The following is a 26436-nucleotide window of genomic DNA, read 5'->3' as shown; positions in this document are numbered from 1 at the left end:
ACCTTAAAGACAGACATCATCTCAGAGTAAAGGGTTGGGGAAAAATATTCCAATCAAATGAACCTAAGAAACAAGCGGGTATAGCTATCCTAATATCTAAAAAAATAGACTTCAAGCTAAAATCAATCAAAAGAGACAAAGAAGGACATTTCATATTAGTCACGGGAAAAATCCATCAAAAGGAAATCTCAGTACTGAACATCTATGCCCCCAATACAAGGGCACCCTCATATGTTAAAGAAACACTTTTAAAGCATACATCATACATTAAACCCCATACACTAATAATGGGAGACTTCAACACTCCCCTCTAACGACTGGACAAGTCAGTCAGACAAAAAATGAACAGAGAAATAAGGGAACTAACAGATGTTATGACTCAAATGGACTTAACAGACATCTATAGAATATTCCTTCCAAACAGAAAAGAATATACCTTCTTCTCAGCACCTCATGGAACCTTCTCAAAAATTGACCACATACTTGGTAACAAAACAAACCAAGTTTGTTTTGTTCTTTTTCTAGCTGACTACTAGGATATGGATTTTGTGTATAAAAGACAAAAGGCTGTAAAATTATGAGCTATATGATATGAGCAAGAGGCACATCTCTGTCCCACTTCTAAATAATCACTCAAGGCTTATTAATTACAAACTGTTTGGCCTATTGCTTTGGCTTATTTCTAACTAGTTCTTACATTTAAACTAACCTGTTTCTATTAATCTATGTATTGCCATGTCACCTTGGTATTACCAGTCTTTTGGCACCTCGTTTCTTGGACTCTTCTTTTCTCTCGACTCTTCTTTCTTTCTCCCTATATTCAATTTGGCTTTCACACCTAGCTGTATTCTGCCTTGCTATAGGCCAAAGCAACTTTTTTATTAGCCAGTGAGAGCAACAAATATTCACAGTGTACAGAAGGGTTAACCCACAGGATTTCCCCCTTTCTGTCTGATCAAAAAGGAAGGTTTCAACTTTAACACTGTAAAATTACAGACAATAAAACAGTAATGAAGTAAAAATTGCAGTTACAATATCTAGTCTATTTGTAGTTAACCAAATTAAAGAAAATATTTAATTATCCTATGTTGGTGAGTTTAAAGTTTTATTTCTAATTTACTTTTTATCATAACTAAGAAAAACTATAATATAATTATCTAATCTTCAACTCACTCAAAGACCTGAGAAAGAAATAATATTGCCTTAGAAAGCAGGACGTACAAGCAAGCAACTTCCAAAAGATGTGAGAAATGTTAGATAACTGGATACTCATCCATGGTTTCTCTGTAATATTAGAGAATCAATCTTTGGCCTACAAGCCTAGCATATCTGACAGACTTTCCCATGAAGAAGGGAATTTTGATGGGCTGCCCTACCTTGTCTAGGCAAAGCTCAGCAGTTGCCTTTCTTGACTCCTGCTGGTTCAGCTTAGACAGAAACCATCAGCAATTATAGCAAAGGCACATGGCTAGCTTTGGTCATAAAGATAATAAACTCAATACAGAGTTTTTTTGATGACCTTCATCTTCTCTGGAGTACTTTGGTGTTGCCAGGAACAGACATGTTTCTCTGTCATAAAAAGTCAGTTATTAAAACATTTTAAATGTCATATTCTGTAGGTCTTCGAAATGTTTGAAGAATACCTATCTATCTAAAATACATTTTTGTATATCTAGAAAACCTAACTAACATGACTGTATGACTATTATAGATGACTATTAATCTGTATTTCCTAATTATACATTATACTTTTAATTGAGCTGTATAGCATATCTTAAACAAGAGTAGAAATATACATATAGTATAACAAAATTAACCTTAAATTTATATCAATAAGCTAAAATTCATACCAATGTAAATTATTTTGAGATTATCAGTTGTTTTTTGGATTAAAGGATTCCATAATCTACTCTTTTTTCAATTATAATAATCTATCCTTTTTCTGTCATTTCTATATCATCCCCCTTTCTTCTTTAGAAAAAGATTGACTATGAACAATAGCAATTTATAACCAATGTCCTCTTTAAATAAAAATGTATAAATAATAATATTATAAATAATATTTTGGTATTTGGGCATTGTTCTCTAGACTACTTCCTACACTGGTGATCTTTGAAGGATTCTGAGAAAATCTAGGATTGTGGTCAATTCCTGACTTAGGTACTGAGTTTTCTTATTCAGCAACCTTAAAGCTGTTCTGGATGTAGAATTCAGAGGAAACCATAATAGATGAGCCCTGAAACGTTGGATCATCTGGCCCATTGGAGACCTCTCAGGGGGTCTTTTGATCAAACCATATTGTTAACTGGAAGGAATCTACAGATTCTCATCTTCTGTGGAAGCAAAAGCAGAACCTCTTTTCCAAAGCAGCATATCTTTAGACCCAAATTTTGAAGTCAACATATTTTTAAAATACATAGGTTGATTTAAATTTGCATCTCCCACAATCAAATGTGTCTTAGCAGTTAGCTCATAGAATTCAAAGAAAACACAATAATATACATAATCCAGACTCTCTGTATTTTCCATCTTTATATGTTTTTCTATTTCTTTTCTTTTCTTCTCTTTTTAAAGATTTTATTTTATTTTATTATTTTTAAACTATTCCTTTCTTTCTGTGACTGTCTATATCCCTTTTCCTTCTTTCTTACATCTCTGCACATTGTAAAATACACTGGAAGCTGTTTAGAATTCTTTTTGGTCTGAATATATCCTTATTGTGTATCTGTATTGTTTCTTTTGATTGCATTAGACAGATCTTAAAACTGCTATTTTAACTGTCTGTTCTGCTCAGCTTAGTGAATGGTGCTAGCACATGGCAGTTGGCTCCTCCCCTCAGTTCTGAGTATCTAGTCTCATGGTGGAGGTACCAGTGAGAGTCACACTCACAGCCCCAACTCTGGGAAGTGGTGGGTTCATGCTGTCACCCAGTTGCATGCAGCCCACACTCCACAAACCCCAATCAAGTGTTCTGTAGCAGGTCTTTCTAAAAGATCTATCTGTGCTGCCAGCATGAACCAGAAAGTCACTTTTTACAGGAGTTGTGCCTCTGTTAGCTGCCAGCAAACAGGGCCTACCAGAGAAAAAAAATGTTACGAAGAAGCTGTGCTTGAGTCTGTTTTTTTTTTTTTTTTTTTTTTTTTTTTTTTTTGTGTGTGTGTGTTTAGAATCCTTTTTCCAAGCTTTGGGTGCCATTTGTAAACTGAGGTTTCTCTGTCCTGCACTATCCTTCAGCCACTTCTAAATAATCACTCAGAGGCTTAATGTTAATTACAAACTGTTTGGCTTATTGTTCAGGCTTATTATTAACTATCACTTACATTCATATTAACCCACTTCTGTTAATCTATGTATTGCCATGTGGTTGGGGTTTTTACCAGTCTGTGCCCATGTTGTTTCTTGGGTAGCTGGCTTGTATCACTCTTAATTCTACCCTTATTTCTCCCTGTATTCAATTTGGCTTTCTCCTAGCTATATTCTTCCTTGCTATAGACCAAAGCAGCTTTCATTATCAGCCAATGAGAGCAGCAAATATTCACAACATGCAAAGGGTTATCCTATAGCATATCAGTCAGCAATAAAGACATTCTTTTCAGCTTTAAGGGTGTCCATGTGGTGTTGTTGGAAGGGCTTACCCAACAACACAGTGTCTCATGTCATCGATTCCCAGATTGAGTAAAAAGAAGAAAACAAGTCTAGCGCCAACATTTCACTTTGTCTCTGCAATGCGAGCAGCTGTCCCTCACTCCTGATGCTACAGCTTGCCTTCCAGGGTGACTGTGATCTCTAACTGTGAGGGAAAAGAAATCCCCTGCTTTAAACTGTTTTGTCATAACAATAAGGAAAGAAATTAATACACATGACTTCTTTAGTTTTGATTTCTTCCTGTAGCTAATATTATGTGTATTTTATGATGTAGTTAAAAGCTGTAAAAATTAATAATTATTGCCATGTTTAGATGAGTTTCCAAATCTTAATATAGAAATCACAATTCATTATACATACCAAAATGTTGGCATGAATATAAAGTTGAGGATTGGATGGAAGATGATCATTATTAGTGTTGTGTTGATTAGGTATTGCTTAGTAATATGTGATGAAAACTCAAAATTCCTTAGTAAAGATCAAAAAAACTTTTTCAAGAAAGAATTGAACAATTAGGGAGAAGAAAAACTTAGAATTTGTATCGATGTCACTTTGACCACATACCACCTGTAATATGATGAAAAGTCCCACTGATCAACATATCCTTCACCAGGAACCTGGAGACCTAATTTAACCCACAAACTTCCTTGGCTGCACCCCAGACATTGTTCCTCACAGCATCCTCTGACGTAGCTTAAGACTGAGGCTTCTCTGTGTGCATTCACTTTCTGTGGTTCTCAGTCTTGTGGTGTGTCACACGCACAAGCAGATTTCTTCCCTTCTGATCTGAAGGTAACATGTCCACCCCCCAGGTCAGCTCACTTTTCAGAATGTGAAGGGATGAAGAAAGCAGCGTGCATCAGTTATCCAATACAGATAGAGTTAGCTTTGCTCATTGTAAGCTGGCCTTTACTGAGACTAGTATATAACCAAAGAGTAATGCACTCTCATTAATACTTTACATAGAACTCTAGTTTAGATAGGATTTGCTTTCTTGTTGTATTTGAAGGTTTGAATTCTTACCCAGTAAAATAATATTTCTGTATTGATTGAATCATTAATATACTCACATTTTTAGTAGTTAACTTTCTACTGATTAAGAATTTCATATGTGTGATAAGTTTCTCATAAGGATATCAATTACATATAGTAATCTGATCCTCTATTGGTATGTATTTCTCATCTTATTTAACAGAACAAAATTTTGGTTTTCTGGAATTTTTGTGCTTTCCAAAATTCTCTCTGGAAATAATTGGGTTATAATCTGCATGTATCTTGTAAACATGCCTTCTAATTTGATTTAAAAATTTTATGTATGGTTCACATTTTTGAAAACACAGCCTTTGTCCTTTCATAACTCAGTGATTTACAAGTAATGTTGGGCCCTCAGTGAGAGCGTAGTGCCTCTTTGCTCCTCACTCATCATTGACTTACTCATTATTGACTATGAACTGAACACTGAGTACTCTTTTAGGAAATAAATAGCAGCTGTCTTGATGGTTGTTGTTGGTGGTGTTTTTTCAGAAGGGCCAGAGAGGATCTGCTGAAAACACAGAAGGAACGGGACTTCCATCGCATGCACCATAAGCGTATAGTGCAAGAGAAGAACAAGCTGATCGCAGACCTGAAAGGGTGAGGTGCTCATGCTTGTTGGAGAGTTATCTGAGCTATTGGGATCTGACTATAGGAGGACCTAGTGAATAAAGTTGTTCTTTCAAGTTTATTGGACAGGAAGTTTAGGTCCTTGCATTGAAGGAAATTCATAGTAATGGGGTATATGATTGAGAAGTTAAACAAAAATATAAGAAAATGTATTCCACTGGTGGTTTGTCAGTTAAGACAGAGTCTCAATAAGACTGGTGTGAGAGAAGGGCTCAAGGGTGTGTTTTCGGTGAGCTGAATTCTCAAGAGTGGATAAGCTGATGGAATGGAGCCCTCAGGCTGTGCTTGTGAGACAGTGGGCTGTGTGCAGCAGAACCAAGTCATGAAGGCAATGGGATGTCCACCAGGTGAACCATGGAAGGCAAAGAACAGACAGAGCTTTGGTGAGATTAGAGACATATCCTAGACATATTATATTAGTTTGGATACATAAGAGCAATTTTATGCTCTTCAAATTTACTTTCCCTTCTTCAATAGCTTCCTTGAGTTCCAAAACAAAAATTCAGCTTTATAACTGTTAAATAAAATTGTCTTTTGTTTAAGATAATACCACCCAATATAACTTCCTGTGTTGACATGGATATTATAAATATTATATTCAATACAAGCACTAGGTATTTATATTTAAATATATATTATACCCACTAAATACACAATTAAAAGGGGCATACTCAGCTAGTTATTTTTAGTAATGCCATTATGTAACACCTGGCAAGAAGCAAATTAAGGACGGTAGGGCTTATTCGGGTTTACAGACAAAGGGATACGTGCCGCCATGGAGTGTCAGATATGGAAGCAGGGGTGGGATGCTGGCCGGTCACATTCATCTGTCATCAGGAAGTAGAGCGTGAACAGGAAGTGGGTTCAGACTATACACCCTCCAGGCCTGTACTAGTGACTGCCATTTCCTAGTAAGACTCAACCTCTTGAAGATTCCCTAACTTTCCCTAACAATATCAATATCTGATGGCCAGGCATGGGAGTTCACGAAGCTGTGAGGAACATTTTACAATTAAACCCTTAAGGTTTTTGTGCCTCATGGGCTACCATCTCATAGTACCAAATACCGTTTTATTTATTTATTTATTTGAACTTGCAAAGTCCCCACAGTAATTAGTACTTCTAGCACTGTTCAAAAGTCCCAACTCATTCAGAGCTCAAGGCAATCGCTTTTCTGTGAGGTTTTATAAAATCAAAAGACAAGTTACATTACAATACATAATGGTACAGGGTAAATGTTCCCATCCCGAAAGGGATCTATACCAAGGTGTTGTCAAACCAAAGCAAACTGAAACCCAGTGGGGCAAAGGACTAGTCTTGCAGGTACACATCTTACATCTGGGGTTTGTGGGGCAGAGGACCAGTCCTGCAGGTATATACCTTATACCTGGGGTTGGGGATAGACTGTTTTTGTGCTACAAAGGCCTTGAGTAGCTCACTCCAAGGTCAGCTACCTGCAGCTGTATCCTCTCCCTGGTGCTGGCCTTCATTCTGTGTCTGTAGCTTTCCTTATAGCTATCCCATAGTTTTGATATCTTTAATATCCTAAGGTTTCCATTGCAATATATGCTTACTATATTTTGTGCAAAGAATGGAAATACTATATCATATACTGGTAGCTGTATTTCATTCCGTTTGTGCACAGTAATATATTAATGTAATATATATGTATAATAGATAATATATTACTGTGCACAAACGGAATGAAATACAGCTACCAATATAGCATACAGAATACCTGAAAAAACTTGTGCTGGGTGATAGAAAAGAGCACCCAGTGAGAAAATATTTTATGATACCAAGCATACGACTCTGTGTTTCCTAGGATGTAAGGATACTATGTTTTGATAAAAATATGATCTTCATGGATCTATATGTTAATTTAAACTGTTAACTCTGACACTTGGGATCTATATCTTTTACTTCATATATTTAATGTTTACTTCAGTAAAAATTAAAGCATAGTTTGAAGGCATTTTTAATAAAAAAATTTAAGATATTCATATGTATTAAGTAGTATGATCATCTGTGAAACATTAAAGTATTTTTAGAGCTAGAGAAATGGCTCAGTAGTTAAGAACATGTGCTGCTCTTCCGAGGACCTGAGTGTCACTCCCAGCACCTACATCAAGCAGCTGACAAGCCTCTGTGACTCCTTTTCCATGGGATCTGACACCCTCTTCTGGTCTCTTTCAGCACCTGCATACATGCAGCATACAGTCATGTAGACACATAAATTTAAAAATATATCTTTATACACTTAATTTTCTTAATATCAGATCAATCAATCAAACATGTTTTTTAGGACTCTTTCACTTTGGTATAAACAAAACTTCCAGTTTCTGGTTTAATCACCTATTGTTTGCAACCCTTGTTTTCTGGAGAATTGCTTTGAATTGATACAAGAATACTTATTTAGTTGTTTTTTAAAATTTGTATTTCAGTTTTGTAGAACTGATCACATGTTTTCATGATCTCAGACTGGTCTTGAATTCACTGTGTTGCTGAGATTGGCCTTAAGCTCCTGATCCTCCTGCCCCTGCCTCCCGAGTGTTGGGATTATAGGCTTATAGTACTATTCTGCCTGGCAATATATGCTTTCTAAATTGGAAAGAACTACAACAGTCTTCTGAGTATATACTTGTATGCAGCAAAAAGTGCTGCTGTGTCTAGGAAACTGAGTAAGGAAAGGATGCTTTCCCATCCTGTGCTTATCCTTCACCCGAGATAGATGGAAATTACGCAGGAAATAACACTTCTGTGCTTCTTGGCTCTGGCATGGGACATTTATATGGCCACTCATTTTTATTCATAAGCACACAAAAATTGAATGAAAGAAGAGAAAAAAGTTTAGGTGTTAGATGGAAATCACTGATCTATTTTACCTTTTCTGATGATGCAACTGCCCTTTTCCTTTTGTAGGCTGAAATTACATTATGCATCTTATGAACCAACTATTAGGGTGTTACATGAGAAGCACCATGCGTTACTGAAGGAGAAAATGCTGACCTCCTTGGAAAGAGATCGAGCTGTTGGGAAGGTAAGGAAAGAGGCAGTGAAGACTACCGTGAAACCACTTTTAATCATTCTTTATTGTGACTGTATATGTGTACATATGTATTTTTGTGTGAGGAGTGTGTGTTCACAGATGTCCATACTATGTGGAAGCCAGAGGACATTGTTTTATTCTCAGACGTGCTGTCTGCCTCTTTTGAGATAGGTCTCTCCGTGGACTGGAGCGCATCAATTATGCTAGACTGGGTGATCCAAGGGACTTTTCCTGTTTCTTTATCCCCAGTGCTAGAATTACAACTATGTGCCACCATGCTGGACGTTTTTATTGGGTGTGTGTGTGTGGGGTCAATTCAAGCTTTTGGGGCAAGCAGTTTGTCAACTGAGCTGTTTCTCCAGCCCTCAGTCATTCATTTTTTTATGAGTACAATAATGGTTTTGTTTTCTGAGGTAAGTTTTAAAACATTGCCCAGAAATTTATAAAAATTTATTTGAAAACATTAAGAAAAAGTATCTTGTCTATTAAAAACCTATAATGATTATTATTTAATTAATTAGCATGTAACTTAAACATGAATTGATAGATTATTAAAGTACAGTTAGAGGAAAATACTCAGCCATTGTTATTAAACTATGACCACGACTTGAGTTTAAATGGCAGCTGTTCACATTAACATCAGGCAGGGTATTTAGGAGATGCATAGAGTCTGAGAGTGGCAGCTGACTGGCTTGTGTATGCTCCAAGGACTTAAAATGTTGTACACTGTCTTGGGCCGGTGGCTCTGAGTTTGCTGGATCTCACCAACTGGGTTTAATGGCAGTGCGCAGAGGGGAAGCCAGTCTCATCAGGACCTGTTGCAGAGCAGTGTGAACTTGAGAGAGTGCTAGACACTCTCAGGGAAGGTGGGACTTCCATTGGAGGGAAAACACTATTGAGTTTTCTTTGTGCATAGTTTTTATCAGGCATTAGCAGAAATAGGACAGAGGCTGAGGTGCTCTATTGAGTTTGATTAATTCTCTGGCCACACACTCTACATGTGTCCTCCCTGGGATAACCAGCGATGCTTATGTGCTGTTGCAGAGCTGTTCATCCAGTTAGCTGCTCACCTCTATTCATCTTGGATTCTGCTTTGTTAGTAATTGACCTTGACTATCCGATAGCTGTTGGTTACTTGGCCAGCTTCTCTCCCTCAGTCCTTGCTTGTGTCTCACTGTTAATTATGCTGACTTCTCTGGCTTTGTTAGCTGCTGATGTTGACTGTCTGCTGGTCATTAGGCATGGTGGGTGTTGCTGTCTCTGACCTTGAAGGTGTCCTCGATGTTAACTATGTGGAGCTCTTGACTCTCACAGCTGCCGAGAAGTAGCTGCCGTGCTTTTGGCTGTCTTTTGTCTATGGGATAGTCTAGGTCTCATTCCTGACGGTGTCGGGCTCATTAGAAGACATCTTCACTTACAGCTTTGTCTGTTTAGAATAGTCCTGTTAAAAGAAGCAAGAATCCATAAGAAACAATAGCGCCTACCACGAGTTTTGCAAATTAGAAAGGTCTCATGGAGCCGGGAGGTGGTGGCGCACGCCTTTAATCCCAGCACTTGGGAGGCAGAGGCAGGCGGATCTCTGTGAGTTCGAGACCAGCCTGGTCTACAAGAGCTAGTTCCAGGACAGGCTCCAAAACCACAGAGAAACCCTGTCTCGAAAAACCAAAAAAAAAAAAAAAAAAAAAAAAAAAAAAAAAAAAAAAAAAAGAAAGGTCTCATGGAAGTTAGCCACCTGGCCCATTGTCACTGAACCTGCTTGTCCCTCATTAGGTCCCCTTGGCTATCTCATATCCAGCTGTGAGGTCTCTTATTTATCTTACTTCATTCTCCACACTTTGCTTTTCTAACCCTTTAACTTCAGTCTCTGCCTCCACTGTAACATGAGAGCCATTTCCACCTGAATCATTTCACCAACTCCCTTAGAGGAGCAGTTCTCAACCTGTGGGTCGAGACCTGTTTGGAGGGGGTGTGGAATGACTTTTTTCACCGGGTTGCAAATCAGATATCTGGCATATTGTTTAATTGCATTAATATTCCTAACAGTAGCATAATTACAGCCGTGAAGTAACAATGAAGTAATCTTATGGTGGGGGTCACCGCAGCACAAAGAGGAACTGTATTAAAGGGTTGCAGGGCTAGGAAGGTTGGGAATCTGCTCTAGAGATTTACCTCCCACCTCACAAACCCTCAGAGGTGAGAGACAGTGTTAATAAGTGGTAGTCACAAAAATAATATTGCCATGAAAATGAGATAAATGAGAGAAAATCCTTGGAAATTGCTCCCAAATATATATTTGGTGCTCTTAACTATGGTTTAATTTACTTCCTTTATGCTGAGTGACATTCTTACCTTCTACCTGAAGTGGTTTTTTTGTATAGACCTAGGGCTTTGGGGAGGGACTGTTGGCATAGAATTTAAGAAGAATAAAGCAAAATGTCGACATGCCACATTAAAATATGTAAGAGTTTGTTAAAGAATGCATGACTGTGACTATGCTTAATATTCTTTTGTTGTTTTCTGCACATTTTAACTTATGCCCAAACTCAGAAGCTACAAAAGCTTTCTTGATGATAATACAGTTCCTATAATATTAAGATGTTTTTAAATAATGTTATTTTTGTTTCTTCATTAAAATTCTTAACCATTAAAATACGAAACATCACAGTTTCTATGCCTTTTGTATTTGGATTTTAATTTAGTGTCCTTAAATATTTAAATAATATTGTAAGCAATGCTGAATATAATGAATATTTTAATTATCTAAATTTTTACCACATTTATTTCAAGCTCTAAAAGTCTGATTTCCTTGATTCTTTTTACACTAACACTGGTAAGTATTAGTGATGTTTCTCATTATTTTGACAAAACTTTGACAATACTTGAGAGAGGAAAATGAAGGAGGGAAGAGTTCCCAGTTGAGGATGCAGTCCATTATGGCAGGGACACCATGGTACAGGAGTGTGACATAGCTGTTACCATGGCATCCACCATCGGGAAGCTGAGAAATAAGGCTGCTCCTTCTCAGCTTGCTTCCTCATTTTTATTCAGTCAAGGACCCAGCCCCTGGAATGGTGTTGCCTCTATGCATTCAAGATGGGTCTCTCCTCCTCAGTTCTTTCTGTAAGAAATGTGCATCTATAAATTCTAAATCCAGTGAAGTTGACAATGAAGACTAATGCTTACAACTTGCTTACACTGTCCTTGGGTCCTTAACTTCTGCAAACTGAGCAGACCTGGCTCTGCCATCCCATCTGCTGTGTGTCTCGGGCTAAGTTATATACTTGGAAACATTCTCCTACGCTTTGTTTCTAACATGATGGTGGTTCCTTAAGTTAGTCAAAAGCCATGTTGAGGACATTTATGATGTGCATACAATCTTTGGGTTTCAGACTTAATTATTGCCTTATTAGAAAAAGATAAGAATTGGGAGCAATCATGTGAATCTTAGTAGTTTGTAAATTAGTCCTGAAATATTCAGGTCTTTTATATTTTCTTCCACATTAAACATGGATGAGTTACTTGCCTTTAGGACTGATACTTTGTGAAGTGAATCAAGTTTTAACATATATGTATAACATATATAACTTGGCAAGATGCACAGAAAACTGTCGTGACTATAAACTGGTTTTATTTGTCCTTTAGTTCATACTCCTGCTGAAGACAAAAGATCATCTAGATTCTTCTGGGTTAAAACAACCTGTTAAAATTAGCACATGATATATAAAAATGATATTAACTGCTTAGCAAAAATTAATTTTCTATTAAATTTCTTCATTATTATGGGTCAAAAGGCCACATAAATATTTGTATGGTGTAAAGTCTACATTCTAGTCTCTGTCTGCTTTCTGATGTTGTTTATCAATTAGGCTTGCTCATTTTTGGTGTTGTGTTGATGTACTCAGTTCCTAGTAGTTCTTTTAAATGCAAGTCATGGAACCTGGCTAACTCCATTGCCTTTGCTATTGTAACTGTGAGCATTTAGCAGTATATCATGCCAGACTTGTGTTCCTGGTCTAGTATATTTAATGATAATATTCATGAGGCTGGAGCACTTGTTATTCTGGAAGGGCTCCCAGAAGCCATGTGGTAGTTCACAACCATCTATTATCCTAGTTTTGGGGATCTGATGTCTTTTTCTGACCTGCATGGTTACCAGGCTCATAAGTGGTGCACATACTTTCATTCAGGCAAAAACGCTCATACACAGTAAATAAGCCTGGAACAAAACTATTTTAATGCTAACAGTCCTATGTACTCTACTGAAGTATGAAGAGGACTGGGTGCAGAGTTTCTAAGTACCACCAGAAAGGTCCTATAGTGTTTTCGAATATTATAAAATGTAGAAGTTCGGTAAAGCATAGCACTTGTTCGCGGCTGCTCCCTGAGGGAGGAGGAGTGGTGTGTGTATTGGATTTGGAGCAATTTGTTTGTCCTTTGCTTCAAGGCCTTTCTCATGCCTGACCTCTGATTTCTCTTCTCTTGGGCTCTAACTCTGTGTTTCTTTGTTCTGTTGTACGGGCTATGTTTCTATACCGTTATACACTGAAAGCCATTCTGTGTCCCCATTTGTCTCAGCAGTCTTCACACCTGTTCTTATTTTTACTTGATTTTAAAAAAAGAATACAGATTTGGAAAATATTTACTGTTGGGAAATACTAGAATTTATTTCTTGATGTTGAAAATAGAGTAGTTATGTGATGGAGCTCCTATTACAACAGAGTGGCACCCAACGTGCTAATGAACTCCACGTAAAACCTGAGAGGGCTTAAAAAGGAGAGAGAGAGAATTCAAGACAGTTTTTTGCTGTTTATGGGTTGTGTGCGGCAAAGAAATTGTCCTGACTCAGCAACAGGAAAAAACTGGCTGTTTTAAAATGCCGGCTTTCTGGGCTGTGCCGCCATCGCGATCTCTGTCTGGCTCCTGCGGGAGACAGAGCTTTTCAATGGAGCATTTGGAGTAAATTGCTATGGCTTGCTTGATGGCAATGTGGACTGCTGTGTGCCTGGAACTGTGTGTGGCTCAGGGGCACCAAATGGCTCTGAGGCAGGAGCGGCTCAACTCCGCCATACTGAACTGTGGTGGTCTCAGGCAGGAACTACCGTAATTACCATAATAACAGCGCAGTTAAGGTTTAGACTGAGCAGGACACAGGTGGTACCGTATTACCCCTACATGGTGCAACTTAAGTTTTTAAGAACTGCTTAACATTTTAAGAAATGCTCCTTAAAAAAAAAAAAATTACAGATTCACAATAAAACAGATTCAGACATAAAAGACCTCTGTGGGTCACAGTGTTGAATGAATGTACGTAGGCTTGAGAGAGAGAAGAAAAAATATATAAAGAATAAAGTTAATGTCTTAAAAAAAAGGGTAAAGTCTTTAAAGAGACAGAGTACAGATAGTTATAGATTAAAAGAAATAAAAAAAATAAGCCACGTAAAAATGGAGAATTCACAGAGAGTCTGGATTTTTTGTATTATTTTGTTTTCTTTAAAATTTTTGACTGTAAAGGAGCTAAGTGCAGAGAGACATTTCATTATATGGACTGCCAAGCTAAACCAGAATGGATATAAGGGTATTATGATTTCAGAATATGGGTCTAAGGATATGATGCTTTGGAGAGGGTCTTCTTTTGTTTTCACAGAGGATGAGACTCTGTGGATTGCGTCTATCCCAATGTGGTATGATAGACCCCGCCCTCCTGAAAGGTTGCTGTGAACACCTTCAAAAAATTACTTCATTCAACTGCCGACTGAGATGACCCTGACACACAGGTTATCCCATATAAGACCTGAATAACAGCGCCCCCATACAGCAGGAAGAAGTTTGGAGAGAAAAAACTACGCCCATGTTCCCAAATATTGTTTATAAATGTTCTTTTACATTTAAAGGGGGATATGATATAGATATGAATAATTTGCTTTGGTATGGATTTGAAGGTCAATTTTGTTATATGTATATGCATATTTCTAATCTTGATTAAGGTATTGTGACTGTATAGTTCATTTAAAAATGTAATGTATATAGGTTGTTAATGGATAATCATCGATAATTGTCAAGCTTTTAGTCATGTTAGTTAGATTTTCTAGATGTGCATACATATATTTCAGCTAGATAGGCATTCTTCATATCTTTCAAAGACTGCAGAATATGGCATTTAATGTTTTAATAACTTAGGGCTTTTCATGATAATGAGACACGTCTGCTCCTGGCAGCACCAATCTACTTAAAGAGGAAGATGGGCACCGAAGAGGCTCCTTAAGGAGTTTGATAGCCATTTGGGCAAGAAACTGCTCTTGCCTGGACTGATGCATAAACTGGACACAAAGAACCCGCAGATCGAGGACTGCTGAACTTGCCTAAAGGTGAGATGATTTTTCGGGGTTCCTGACTCATAAAAGAGTCTGCGAGACATTCTGCAGGACACAGCAAAAAGTGACTGAACTGTCTTTGGAATTTCCTGCTTCATGAAAATGTGTCTGCTGGATCCTATGGGCCTGTAGGCCGAAGATGGATGCCCCAACGGTACAAAAGAACTTTGGGTGACTATCCAGGTAGCGAGATGTCTCTGTCATTTCTAGAGTTTTGGATCTCTTGTTTGCTTAGGTAATATTATATCCTTCTGGAGTCTTTGATGGAGTTGAAGAATGGTTAGTTATAGTTATAGTTTTCCTTAGTTATGATAAAAGATAAAATAGATATAAATATTGTAACTTTAATTCTTGCTTGATAACTGTTTTGCTATATATAATCTTACTATGTTAAAGTGAAAGCCTTTCTTTTTTGTTTAAACAGAAAAAGGGGAAATGATGGAGGTGGTTCTTGTATTTTATCTGTTGCTTTCATTGGTTAACTAATAAAGAAAACTGCCTTAGCCCATTTATAGGCCAGCCCTTAGGTGGGTGGAGTAAACAGACAGAATGCTGGGAGAAAGAAGCCGAGTCAGGAGTCGCCATGATTCTCCCACTCCAGACAGACGCAGGTTAAGATCCTCCCTGGTAAGCCAGCTCGTGGGGCTACACAGAATATTAGAAATGGGTTAGATCAATATGTAAGAGCTAGCCAATAAGAGGCTGGAACTAATGGGCCAGGCAGTGTTTAAAAGAATACAGTTTCCGTGTAATTATTTCCGGGCATAAGCTAGCCATGCGGGCGGCTGGGTGCCGGGGACGCAGCCCTACCGCACATATCACAACAGTTATGTTTTAGAAATAGGTTTATTCTCTCAGGTACATTGGCTGTTCAAAGTTGTAGGCTCATTTCGTATGAAAATGTCATATTTAAATAGATTCACTAAGAATGAAGTTGATCCTGGGTACCTGATCGTTTTTCAGGATTGGTTTACAGATATCAGTGCAAATATGATATGAAATCCAACATTTTTCTGTTAAGCTCTGTATTATACATGATGACTCACACACAAAATAGTTTATTTAAACATAAAATGGGTCAAATGATTGATTAAGCAATAATAATAAAGTTTATATAATAATGCCAGTAAATAGGCTTAGGAAAAGTTGTGTATCTGTAAGTTAAAAGGATCAGTCAAAGAAATCCACTCTGGCCCTGAAACCAGAGCTAGTTAAAGAAACATACCCTGGCCCTGAAACCTGAACCAGTGAAAGAAACACTTTATCCCTAAACTCAGAACCAAAGAATAACACCCTGACTCTGAAACCAGAGCCAAAGAAACACACTTAGGCCCTAGAACCAGAGCCAGTGAAGGAAAAATGCGTTAGCCCTGAAATTAGAGTCAGAAAGCTAAAAAAGGCCAGTAATGAAAACACATTTTGGCCCTGAAACCAGAGCCAATTCTACCCTTGACCAACAGAAATATAAAACCAACCAACCCCTGTGCAAGAAACAAACCAATCCCTGAGCACCCTGACTCTAAACCCACAGCCAGTGAAAGAAATATTTTATCCCTGAACCCAGAACCAAAGAGACAAACCAGGACTCTGAAAACAGTGCCAAAAACACACACTTTGTCTCTAGAATCAGAGCCAGTGAAAGAAATACACCCTGGCCCTAAAATTAGAGCCAAAAGGCTAAAAAGCACCAGTGAAAAAAACACAATTTGGCCCTGAAATCAGATCCATCTCTGCCCCTGAGCAACTAAACTAGCCAATCGCTGAGCAGGAAAACTAAATAATTTCAGAGCAGAAAACCTTCCCCCTAGGAAAACTGTACCACTAAGAAAGGCTATATAAGCCCCTCTGCCTGTTTTGGGTTCAGCTGTCCTTTTTCACGCTGGCAGGGGCAGTCACTATCCTGGACTCCTCCTTCCCAAATAGATCTTTCTTAAAAGATTTTTGGGTGAAGACCTCCATTCACCAGAACAGAATAGAAGAACCTTTCTGAGATGTCTCTTAGGGTACCAAACAGAAAAACCTTGCTAAGATATTCCTTTAAGGGGACTGAGCAAGGCTGAGCAGAACAGAAGAACAGAGGAGCCTTGCTGAGACATTCCCTTGGGAATGACAAGGAGGATGCTGAGCAAGGCTGAGAAGAAAAAGTAACACCTTTTCACCAGAGCTGGAGGAGATTGCTGCATTCCTTCAGGGGCTTCTTCTTTAGCAGAGTGTAGCAGAAGTAACAACTGGGGCCCCAGAAGAATGAACATCCCTGCTAGGACATTCCTCACAGGAAGATAGGAGAGCTCATCTGTAATGGCTCTCTCTAGGAGAGAAACAGGATTTCTGTATCCTGCAGGGAGACCATGCCCACCACATACCATCTTCAGATAACCTGGCTTCTTGAGAAGTGAGGACACCTTTCCCTCCAGCGCTGAGCTGTCCTATTGCAGCCTCAGCCTTCAGAGCTGTCCAATTGCCTCCCCAGGTATAGTCTGGCTTCCTAATAAGTCAGGATGTCTTTGCATCTCCAGACCTGTAACACTCACGCTCACTTACAGTATCTATTGTCCATATACTAAGAAGTAGATAATTTATAATTTGTGGAAACCAAGTTACTAAGTGGCAAAATGACTGTCAGATATCACACTGTTATAGACCCTGAGCCAATTATCCTGATCTCAGAATTAGGGAAAAGACTATGGTTTAAATCGTAAATGTTCTCTTGGGAAGCAAGCCATGCCTGTGACTTCAGGACTGAGCCTCTTTGGTTAGCTTTAATATAAAGACTAATCTGTTGCCAACAAACTTTTTCTTTTAAGAGCTTATTTATCAGGTATGCACTGACTGTCTGACTATTGATTAATCTACTGACCTAAAACTGTTAGTGTCATGAAGCCACAGTTTTAATTTAATCAAAATATTTGTAAAAGAAAAATTCATTTAAGTATATGAAAATTTTACCTATGATTCATCACAGAAGATAGATCATATTAATGCTTATTTTTAAACATAAGAGTGGAATTGGGTATGCTCTGAGAATTCCCTTTTAACTCGCACCCTAAAGATGTGAGTTAAGGTCATCAAAAGGAATCTCCTGTTTACTGTGGAAACCCTGATCATGACTTCCTTAAGTCCTTATGTTAATGAGTATTTTGTTAACTTACTTTGTTTTAGTAAGAGTAGTTTGTAGAATAGATAATAGTTGCATTGTGAAGTGTCAGAATTTAGAATTTGTAGAATTAAAATTCCTCGAGAATTTCACTCATGAGTACTGTATTAATACCATTTCCCACCTTCCTCCTTCCTGATCCAGATTCTCCTGTTTCCAGAACTTCATCTCAAATTCAATCTTCTTCTACGTTATTATTGTTGCATTCATACACAAAATAATTGCATTTATAAATGCAACCTATGATTCCATTTAGTGTTACTCATATGTGTATTATTTAGGGCAGACACTTGTGATAAGAAGACCTATCAAGTGGCTCATCTCAAGAAGCAAACGATTTCCGCTCTTTCAGGAGCTGCTAACTCTAGGGTAAAAACGTCAACAAAAGAAACCTACCCTGTCCCTGGAACCAGAGCCTAATAAAGAAATCTACCCTGACCCTGAAACCAGAGCCAATTCTGCCCCCGATCAACTGAACATGAAGCCAATGAATCACTGAACAGAAAAACTGGCCAGTCTGAGCTTGTCCAAGCTTAAGGGTATTAAATCTGACCAATACTCTCCTTAAAATTCTCCTTGGAAAAGCTCTGTCCCAAAGAAGTTCTAAATAAGCCCTTCTGCATGTTCAGCTTTTAGCTGTTTTTTTTCCAACCTGGCAAACACAGCCACTCCCCTGAATTTCTTCTTCCCAAATGACTCTCTTGAAAGAGTTTTGGGTGCAGATCTTTCACTGGTGCAGAGTAGAATCTCTGCTGGGAAGTTCCCTTAGGGGAGCAGAGCAGAAAAAGGAGCAACCGGTACCCCTGCTAGGATGCTCCATTAGGGAAGCAGAGTTTCACTGGAGCCCATCGCTACATTTCTGCAGGGGTTTCCCGCTTAGCAGAGGGAAGCAGAGGAAAGGCCAGAGCTGAGCAGAAATGGATACCTAACTTTTCTGGGAAGCTCTCTTAGGGGGATGGAGCAGAGCTCAGCTGTAATGGCTCTCTCTTGCAGAGCAGCAGGATTGCCACATCTTGAGGGAAGATCATCCTCCACGAGACCCCCGCTTCTGACAAGTCGAGAAACCTTTCCTTTCAGAGCTGTAACACTTACGTTAATTGCCTGTCTAGCTCTTCATCTTGGGGTGAAGCCTTTGAGATTTCCCCTATCAATGTGGATAAGTGTAGCTATCAGAATTTGAAAAATTTTATGCCTTTATATTTATATCTTAAGGAGTGAAAGTGTACATTTACTATATAAAAATCTAGTAAACACATGCTTTTAAATTCCTTTGGTACATAAGAAACATTAACATTTAAGTTTATATAAAACTTAAAACCTTACAATTCTAATTGTTAGCTTTGCAAGTTTATGGAAATAATTTTCACAATTTTAATGAAAGATATTTATTTTTCTAAAAAATTCCATAATTCCTAAAATCCACACTGTAATTGATTAAAAAGTGATTGGTTAATTGCCATTTTCAGCTTGATGGAATTTACAATTGCCATGGAAATACACCTCTGGGCAGGTCTCTGAAGGTACTTCCAGAAAGGTTTAACTGAAAATAGAATAACGGTGCTGTGGCTTCAAGTTCAGGACCAAATAAAATGAAGATAGCAATCTGAGTACCAGTTTCGCTGGAGCCCATTGCTCCTCACATCTCTCTCCCACGAGGGACTGTGAGGTGAAACCTGCATCCCCAGTTGCTTTTCAGGCAGATGTCAAAGGCACATGGAAAGCATCAATGCAGATAACTGGTACTGAAGAGTAGGGTGATCACTGGGATACACCTGGCCCATGTGGTTCCCAGAGGCTGTGGGGTTGGCTTCTGGGAAGAATGAAGAAGAGTTTGGGACTTTGGGCCAGAAAGTGTCTAGCGTGCCAAAAGTAGAGCCTAATCCACCATTCCAGTAGCTGTTAAACACAATGAAAAAAAATGCAAAACATAGAGGCTCAGCTCATGTGGTTTCAGAGAGCAAGGAATCTGAACAAGTAATATTAGATTCTCGAAAAGAATCTGGCTGAGTTCTCCTTGTATTTCATGAATGGGAAAGAGATTTAATTAAAAATTAATGGACTAAGGCATCCGACAAAGGAAATTTCTCTTTAATGATTATGGATGCTATCCTAGCTGTCACCTTGTCTATAGCTTCCAGTCCAACCACATTCCTGTCCTTAACAAATAATTTTCAGTTGAGATTATTGAGATGTTAGAGAATAGGGCCATACTGAGGGGAAGCTGTAGGCACAAAGTAGAGCCCGTTCAAGAGAAGCGATGTGTTCTGTAGGCAGCCATACGGTGATTGTGGATCTGCCCATTTCCATTGAAGTCCAGATGATCCCTTCACTAGTTATAAGGTTTAAAAGCTCCTAGTAGCCAAGTATCCAAAAACTGAGCCACATTTCTCATTCCAATACTCTGTTCAAATTAACAACTTAACACAAACTAGAGCCTTAGAGAAGAGGAAACCCCAACTGAGAAAACGTCTCTATAACACTGACTTTTAGGAAAGTCTCTGGGGGCAGTTTCTTGATTCATGATTGATGTGGGAGGGTCCAGTTTGTTGTGTATTGTTCCCCGCTCTGGGCTGGTGGTCCTGGCAAGAAAGCAAACTTGACAAGATATTAGGAGCAAGCCAGTAGCAATGTTCTTCTATGGCCTCTTCTGCAGTTCCTGTTTTTAGAGTCCTGCTTTAAGTTCCAATCCTGAGTTCCCTCCATGGTAAACGAAAGCTGCTTTTTACTGTCTAGGCTATTTTTTATTATGGTGTTTACCACAGCAACAGAAGCCTAAATAAGACAGAGTGTTTCCAGAAATAATTCCCAGTTGTGTAGCCTGTAACAGTTTGACCAACAAGATAAAAAATGTGGGCTTTGTATAATTTAAAGTAGAAGTAAATGTCTGTTGTCTTAAATTATAGAAATGATCCAATGAATAAAGGTGTTTGTGTGTGTGTGTGGGGGGGTGTGCGTGCACACACGCGCGTGCACAATAGACAAATTTGCAAATAGAAGAATACCAAATAGCTAAGTGGACTATTATTCTCTCAGGGAGATGGAACTTGACAAATCAGTAGTTAAGTGTTGGATGTACTTAAAGACTCGCTTCCAAAGGCACTGTAGATACACAGAAAAAGGAACACCCCATGTCACTGCAGTGAAGAAATCTGGCAAACTGCCTCTTCTCTGTACCAAGGTTAAGATCATCAACTTAAGTCTTGTTGACAGCAAGTACCTTTGAGGTATGTGTGTTACGTGTAGCACACATAATACAGAGAAATTATGACATTTCTCCTCTGTTGGAGCCCTCCTGAAATCCCTAATTATAGTTTAACTACAGGAAAAGCAAGTTCTGCAGGGTTCTTTCCAACCACTACTTTCCAAGCAGTCAAAGGCATTACAATAAAGGAGAATTTCAGAAAGGTTTAAGTCCAGAGGAGGCTGAGGGACACAGTGACTGAGTGCAAGGTGATATTCTGCATGGACTCTGGGGGCATAAATGAGAACCAAGGAAACAGACTTTACTTCATGGTAATGTATTAACATTAAACCATCGTTTGTAGAGAACGTGAGCCTGAGTGTGGGGCACACTGCAATTCTCAACACTGATCAACCACTAATCTGTGATGCGTATGGTGTTCTGATGAGTTTATAATCCATTTACCTTCTGAGGACACTGATCTGCCATTTATTTTACCCTAGCATTCCATTAGTGCCCATCAGCTGATTAGAGTTTATCTGCTACTTTTGAAAGTAAATATATTGGTATCTAGTAATAGTTGAGAAATGTGTACATTTGTATGTAATTAAACAGGAGGTATTTTATGTTTGGATAATTATGTACAGTAAAGAATGAGATGACTTTAAAGATTGAATTTTAAATTTGGAGTGTGTGGGTAAAGCTAAACCAGCAGATGTCTGTAATTATAAGAAACGATTGATAAAACAGATTACCCTTGTAATAAATAATTGTTATGGGCATACAATAGTTGTTCACATTTTGGTTTCTGACTAATATATATTCTGTAGTTTATAAATAAAAGAATAAATTGAATAGGTTATAGATTAAAAAGACAAATTTTGAAGAAATTTCAGCTGAGAAAAATCCTCTCTCAAAGTAGAGCTGAACAGCTGTCAAAATATCTAAAGAGCGTCCTTTAGAAATTATTCTGTAAGATGCACACTTCAGATGCTTTTTGTAGTGGATGATTAATAGTTGACTGTGTAATTGGCTTTTAACTAAAATAATGCCATCTTTCAGATAAAGTTCATGTTTGATGTTTTATGACTTAAAAACATGGATTTGAGAGAGATTAATATTTTTGATATTTTGCAATCATCTATTAAACATTACATTTTACTTAACATTTTAAATTCATTTACTATATAATGCACTTACAGTATAATGTATTATATCTCAGTGCACATGTTTGCATTATTTGCTTTTAGATTTCTGGGCTTCAAGCAACACTGAAGAACATAGACATCAGACATATTCAGGTTCCTGTAATCAAAGGTAAAAACATAATGTTATGAATGTCTAATTTCTTTGTCCTGACCTGGTGATATTTCAGTTTTATCTATGGACAACTTTCTAGATATGTTTAAGAGAAAATAAAGGTTATGGAAACAAGTTTGTAAGTAAACAGATCAATAGGAAATCCAGATATGACACCATAGAGACTTATTTTAAACAAAAATATATTTTAGGTACTATAGAAAGACTTCTGGTCTGAGAATGATGAAATATCCTGGCGCATAACTAGCCTTCCTCCCACAGATGCCATTAGAACTAAAGGGTAAATAAAGCAACAAAGTTTAGGCATTAGCAACTATACAGTACAAGTTTAAGAAGATAAAATAAGAAAGAAAAAATATAGACAGCTCCATAGTCAACTATAGTATCAAGTCTCAGAAAACTTCCAAACCAAACCACATGGAAATGGGAAGCTAGAACATGGCAGCCCTACTGAAATGAAAAGGGGAATACCATAGTTCAGAGCTGCTAAAACAATTTAAATCTGTAGAAAATGTCATAGAGAAGAACTGCAGTGAACAGTGGCTTCTTCTATGAGGGAGTTTAATATGAGTACTTAGTTGATGACATGGCTTCTTGTATACCAGAGGTCTGCTTGAGTTTTGCAATAGAGGCAAATTTCTGTAGGATTAAGAAGAGACTAGAAATCTCCAGGTCCAGCCCGATAGGAGCTATTGCAGGATAACTGTGCCTGGTGAACATGATTTATGTGTGTTTTTAATCGCACATTAACCTTCAGCATCCCACTCTTGCCCTAGAAAACCATGGACAAAATTCATGTAGGGTTTATAGTAGAATGAGTTTGGAGCTGGATTCTTACCAAGTTAGTGCATTGAAAAACTTAGGCCCTTACATAAATTTACCCAAAACACAATAAAATTAAGCCTTGAATTTCAAGTTGATCAGTCAAAACTTAAACTGCTCTCTTAAATAAAAGCCATCACCCTTCCGATGAAGACAAATGCTGAGAATCTCTACAACATGTCATCTTCTGTCAAGTTCATAAGTAAACATTTGAATATATATAAATATGTGACTTACAGTCAAGATAAGAAATAACAAATGGCGAGGCCGTAGTGGTGCACGCCTTTAATCCCAGTACTCAGTAGGCAGAGGCAGGTGGATCTCTGAGTTCGAGGTCAGTCTAATTTACAGAACAGTTTCCAGGACAGCCAGGGCTATACAGAGAAACCTTGTCTCAAAAACCCAAACCAAATTAAACCAAAATAAACAACAACAACAAAACAGCAATAACAACAACAAAAATGAAACCAACCCTGAAATGCTTCAGGTTTTGAATTTAACAAATGAAAGAATGCTGAACGAGCATTTGGGAATAGGTTCAAGGACTACTCACATACCAAAAGAAAAAGAAATCTCAGTGTGGGAGCTGTGACACAGAACGTCATATAGTGTACCCTTTAGTCTACATGTCTTTACTTGAAAGTGTCCATTGCAGTGAGTCATTGGTTCAAGGCTTCTGTTTCTGCCACACTCTCTATACTGGACCCTCACTGGGACACCTCTTGGATATCCTGTTGTTGCCTTAGGTCACTGAGATTCTGTAGCTTTGCATCTACCGATGTGACCCCTTCACATGCTCCAGCAGTTCGCCATTGAGGTGGATGTTGGGGTGGGCCAACTCAGTCCAGGTTTTGGGCCTGGCTGGTACCTGGGTTGTGCAACACCCCAGTTTTTCCTCATCGACACCACCACGGCAAGCTCTCAGCATTGCCCTGGCTAGCTCACCCATTGCAGCACGCAGCAAGGAGTAGGGCTAGCTTTCTTGCTCTCACACCCTCAGGACTGGCTCACCTGCACCCATGCCACCAGCGCCAGGTCTACTGTTTTGCCCAGGCAAGGATCTGCTTTCCTGCGAATCACATTTGTTAAGGTGCAGGGTCAGCTCATCCATTCTTGTGCCCCATGGTCCCTTCTCCAACCTGCCACAGGTGACAAGGGGTGCAGGATGGAGGAGGGCATCTCTTTAGCCCACTCTACCATATGGCAGATGAGAAATGGGGTCAGATCTCTCACACATTTTCACAGAACCAGATCATCTGTGCCCTTGTTAACAGGGTCAGCTGTATTGTGCTGCCCAGGCAAAGTCCGAGGTCTTCTCTCTCGAGTTCTGCAACTGGTGAGGCTCAAGGTCCACTCACCTACTCTTGTGACCTCGGACATCGTCCCAGCCTTATTTTTAAACCATGCAATGAGGGCTCATCCATATATGATAAGAAATTAAGAATTTTAATAACTACACATCGATATGTTTGGTAAATTTTGAAGTCAATGCATTTTCAAAATACATACTTTGGGTTAATCCAGCAACATTTATAATCTAGTGTCTTTTAGCAGTAGTTGCCCCTTCTTCAGCAGTCAAACAATTCAAAGACAATACAATAATGTACAGTATTCAAATTCTCTGTGTATTTTCCATCTTTATGTGGCTTTTTTACTCTATTTCTTTTATTTCTATTTTTATTTTTATTTTTTGTTTTTTGATATCGGGTTTTTCTGTGCATCTTTGGCTGTCCTGTAACTCACTCTATAGACCAGGATGGCCTTGAACTCATAGAGATCTGCCTTCCTATGCCACCCAAGTGCTGGGATTAAAGGACTGCACCACACCCAGCTACTCTATTTATTTTATAAAGGGCTTTCTCTATTCTTTTTCTTTTCTCTCCCAAGGCTACACATATTTTTAAACACACTGTAAACTGTTTAGAGCTTTTTATTTCATCTGCATCTGTCTTTCCTGTGTATCTCTTTTTCTGAGCACCAGTCTTAAATCTGCTAAGCAGTTTGCCTAAGATTAAAGCTGCAGCTTTGGAGACTAGCTCCACCCCATTTCTTAGTTTTCCAAGAGTCTAACTTCATGGCGGAGGTACTGGCAGGAGCCACATTTATTGCCACAACTTTGTGGAGTGTCTAGGTCCATGCCACCACCTAGAAGTCTGCTGCTGGCTGTTCATAAATACCATTTAATTGTATGGTATCAGGGTCTCTTAACATATCTGTGAGGTGTTTGCTGCTAATGCTGAGTCAGGAGACCTTTCTTTTTTCTTTTTCTTTTTTGCTTGTTTCTATTGATCTATACATCTTTCTCCACTCCCTTCCTCTCCTCCCCTCCTTCCCTCTTCCCTTTTGCTAGCTCTTGTTATTCCCACACTCCCAATTTACTCAGGAGATTTTGTCTTTTTCTCCTTGCTATGTAGATCTATGTATGTCTCTCTTAGGGTCCTCTTTGTTGTCTAGGTTCTCTGGAGTTGTAGACTGTACTCTGGTTTTTCTTTGTTTTATGTCTAAAACATATACATATGTAGCCACTTATAAGTGAATACATATTTTATTTGTCATTCTGTGTCTTGGTTACCTCACTCAATAAGTTTTTTTCCTAGATCCACCCATTTGAATGTGAATTTCAAGTTGCCATTATTTTTTACGCTACGTAGTACTCCATTGTGTAGATGTACCATATTTTCTTTTTTCATTCTTCGGTTGAGGGGCTCTAGGTTGTTTCCAGGTTCTTGCTATTATGGATGATGCTGATATGAACATAGTTGAACACATGTTCTTGTGGTTTGATTGAGCATTTTTTGGGCATATACCTAAGAGTGGTAATGTTGGGTCTTGAGGTAGAATGTTTCTTAATTTTCTGAGAAATCTCCATACTGATTTCCAAGTTTGTACAAGTTTGCACTCTTACCAGCAATGGAAGAGTGTTCTCCATACCCTATATCCTCTCCAGCAGAAACTGTCAACAGTATTTTTGATCTTGGCCATTCAGACAGGTGTAAGATAGAATCTTAGAGTTTTTTTGATTTGCAATTTTTTGATGGCTAAGGTTGTTGAGCATTTTCTTAAGTGTCTTTCAGCTATTTGAGATTTTTTGTTGGGAATTCTCTTTTTAGGTCTGTACCCCATTTTTCATTGGATTATTTGTTCTTTTGATATCAAGCTTCTTGAGGATTTTCTATATTTTGGAGATCAGGGGTTGTTGAAGATCTTTTCCCGTTCTGTAGACTGCTATTTT

General features: G+C 38.3%; 1 protein-coding gene across 1 annotated transcript in view; it reads left to right on the top strand.

Annotated features, from left to right (window-relative positions):
* Positions 1 to 26436, top strand: part of Spag16 (sperm associated antigen 16) — a 931645-nt gene that overhangs the window by 49799 nt on the left and 855410 nt on the right. The window contains exons 6-8 of the mRNA XM_057761301.1: positions 5170 to 5277; positions 8230 to 8347; positions 22313 to 22383. Of these exons, the coding sequence (XP_057617284.1) occupies positions 5170 to 5277; positions 8230 to 8347; positions 22313 to 22383 (297 nt within the window). The remainder of the gene's footprint in view (positions 1 to 5169; positions 5278 to 8229; positions 8348 to 22312; positions 22384 to 26436) is intronic.

The sequence above is a fragment of the Chionomys nivalis genome, chromosome 2 (genome assembly GCF_950005125.1).
Source record: "Chionomys nivalis chromosome 2, mChiNiv1.1, whole genome shotgun sequence".
In the NCBI taxonomy this organism is placed as follows: domain Eukaryota; kingdom Metazoa; phylum Chordata; class Mammalia; order Rodentia; family Cricetidae; genus Chionomys; species Chionomys nivalis.
The sequence above is the reverse complement of the archived record's forward strand: the minus strand, read 5'-3'. Positions and strand labels throughout refer to the sequence as shown.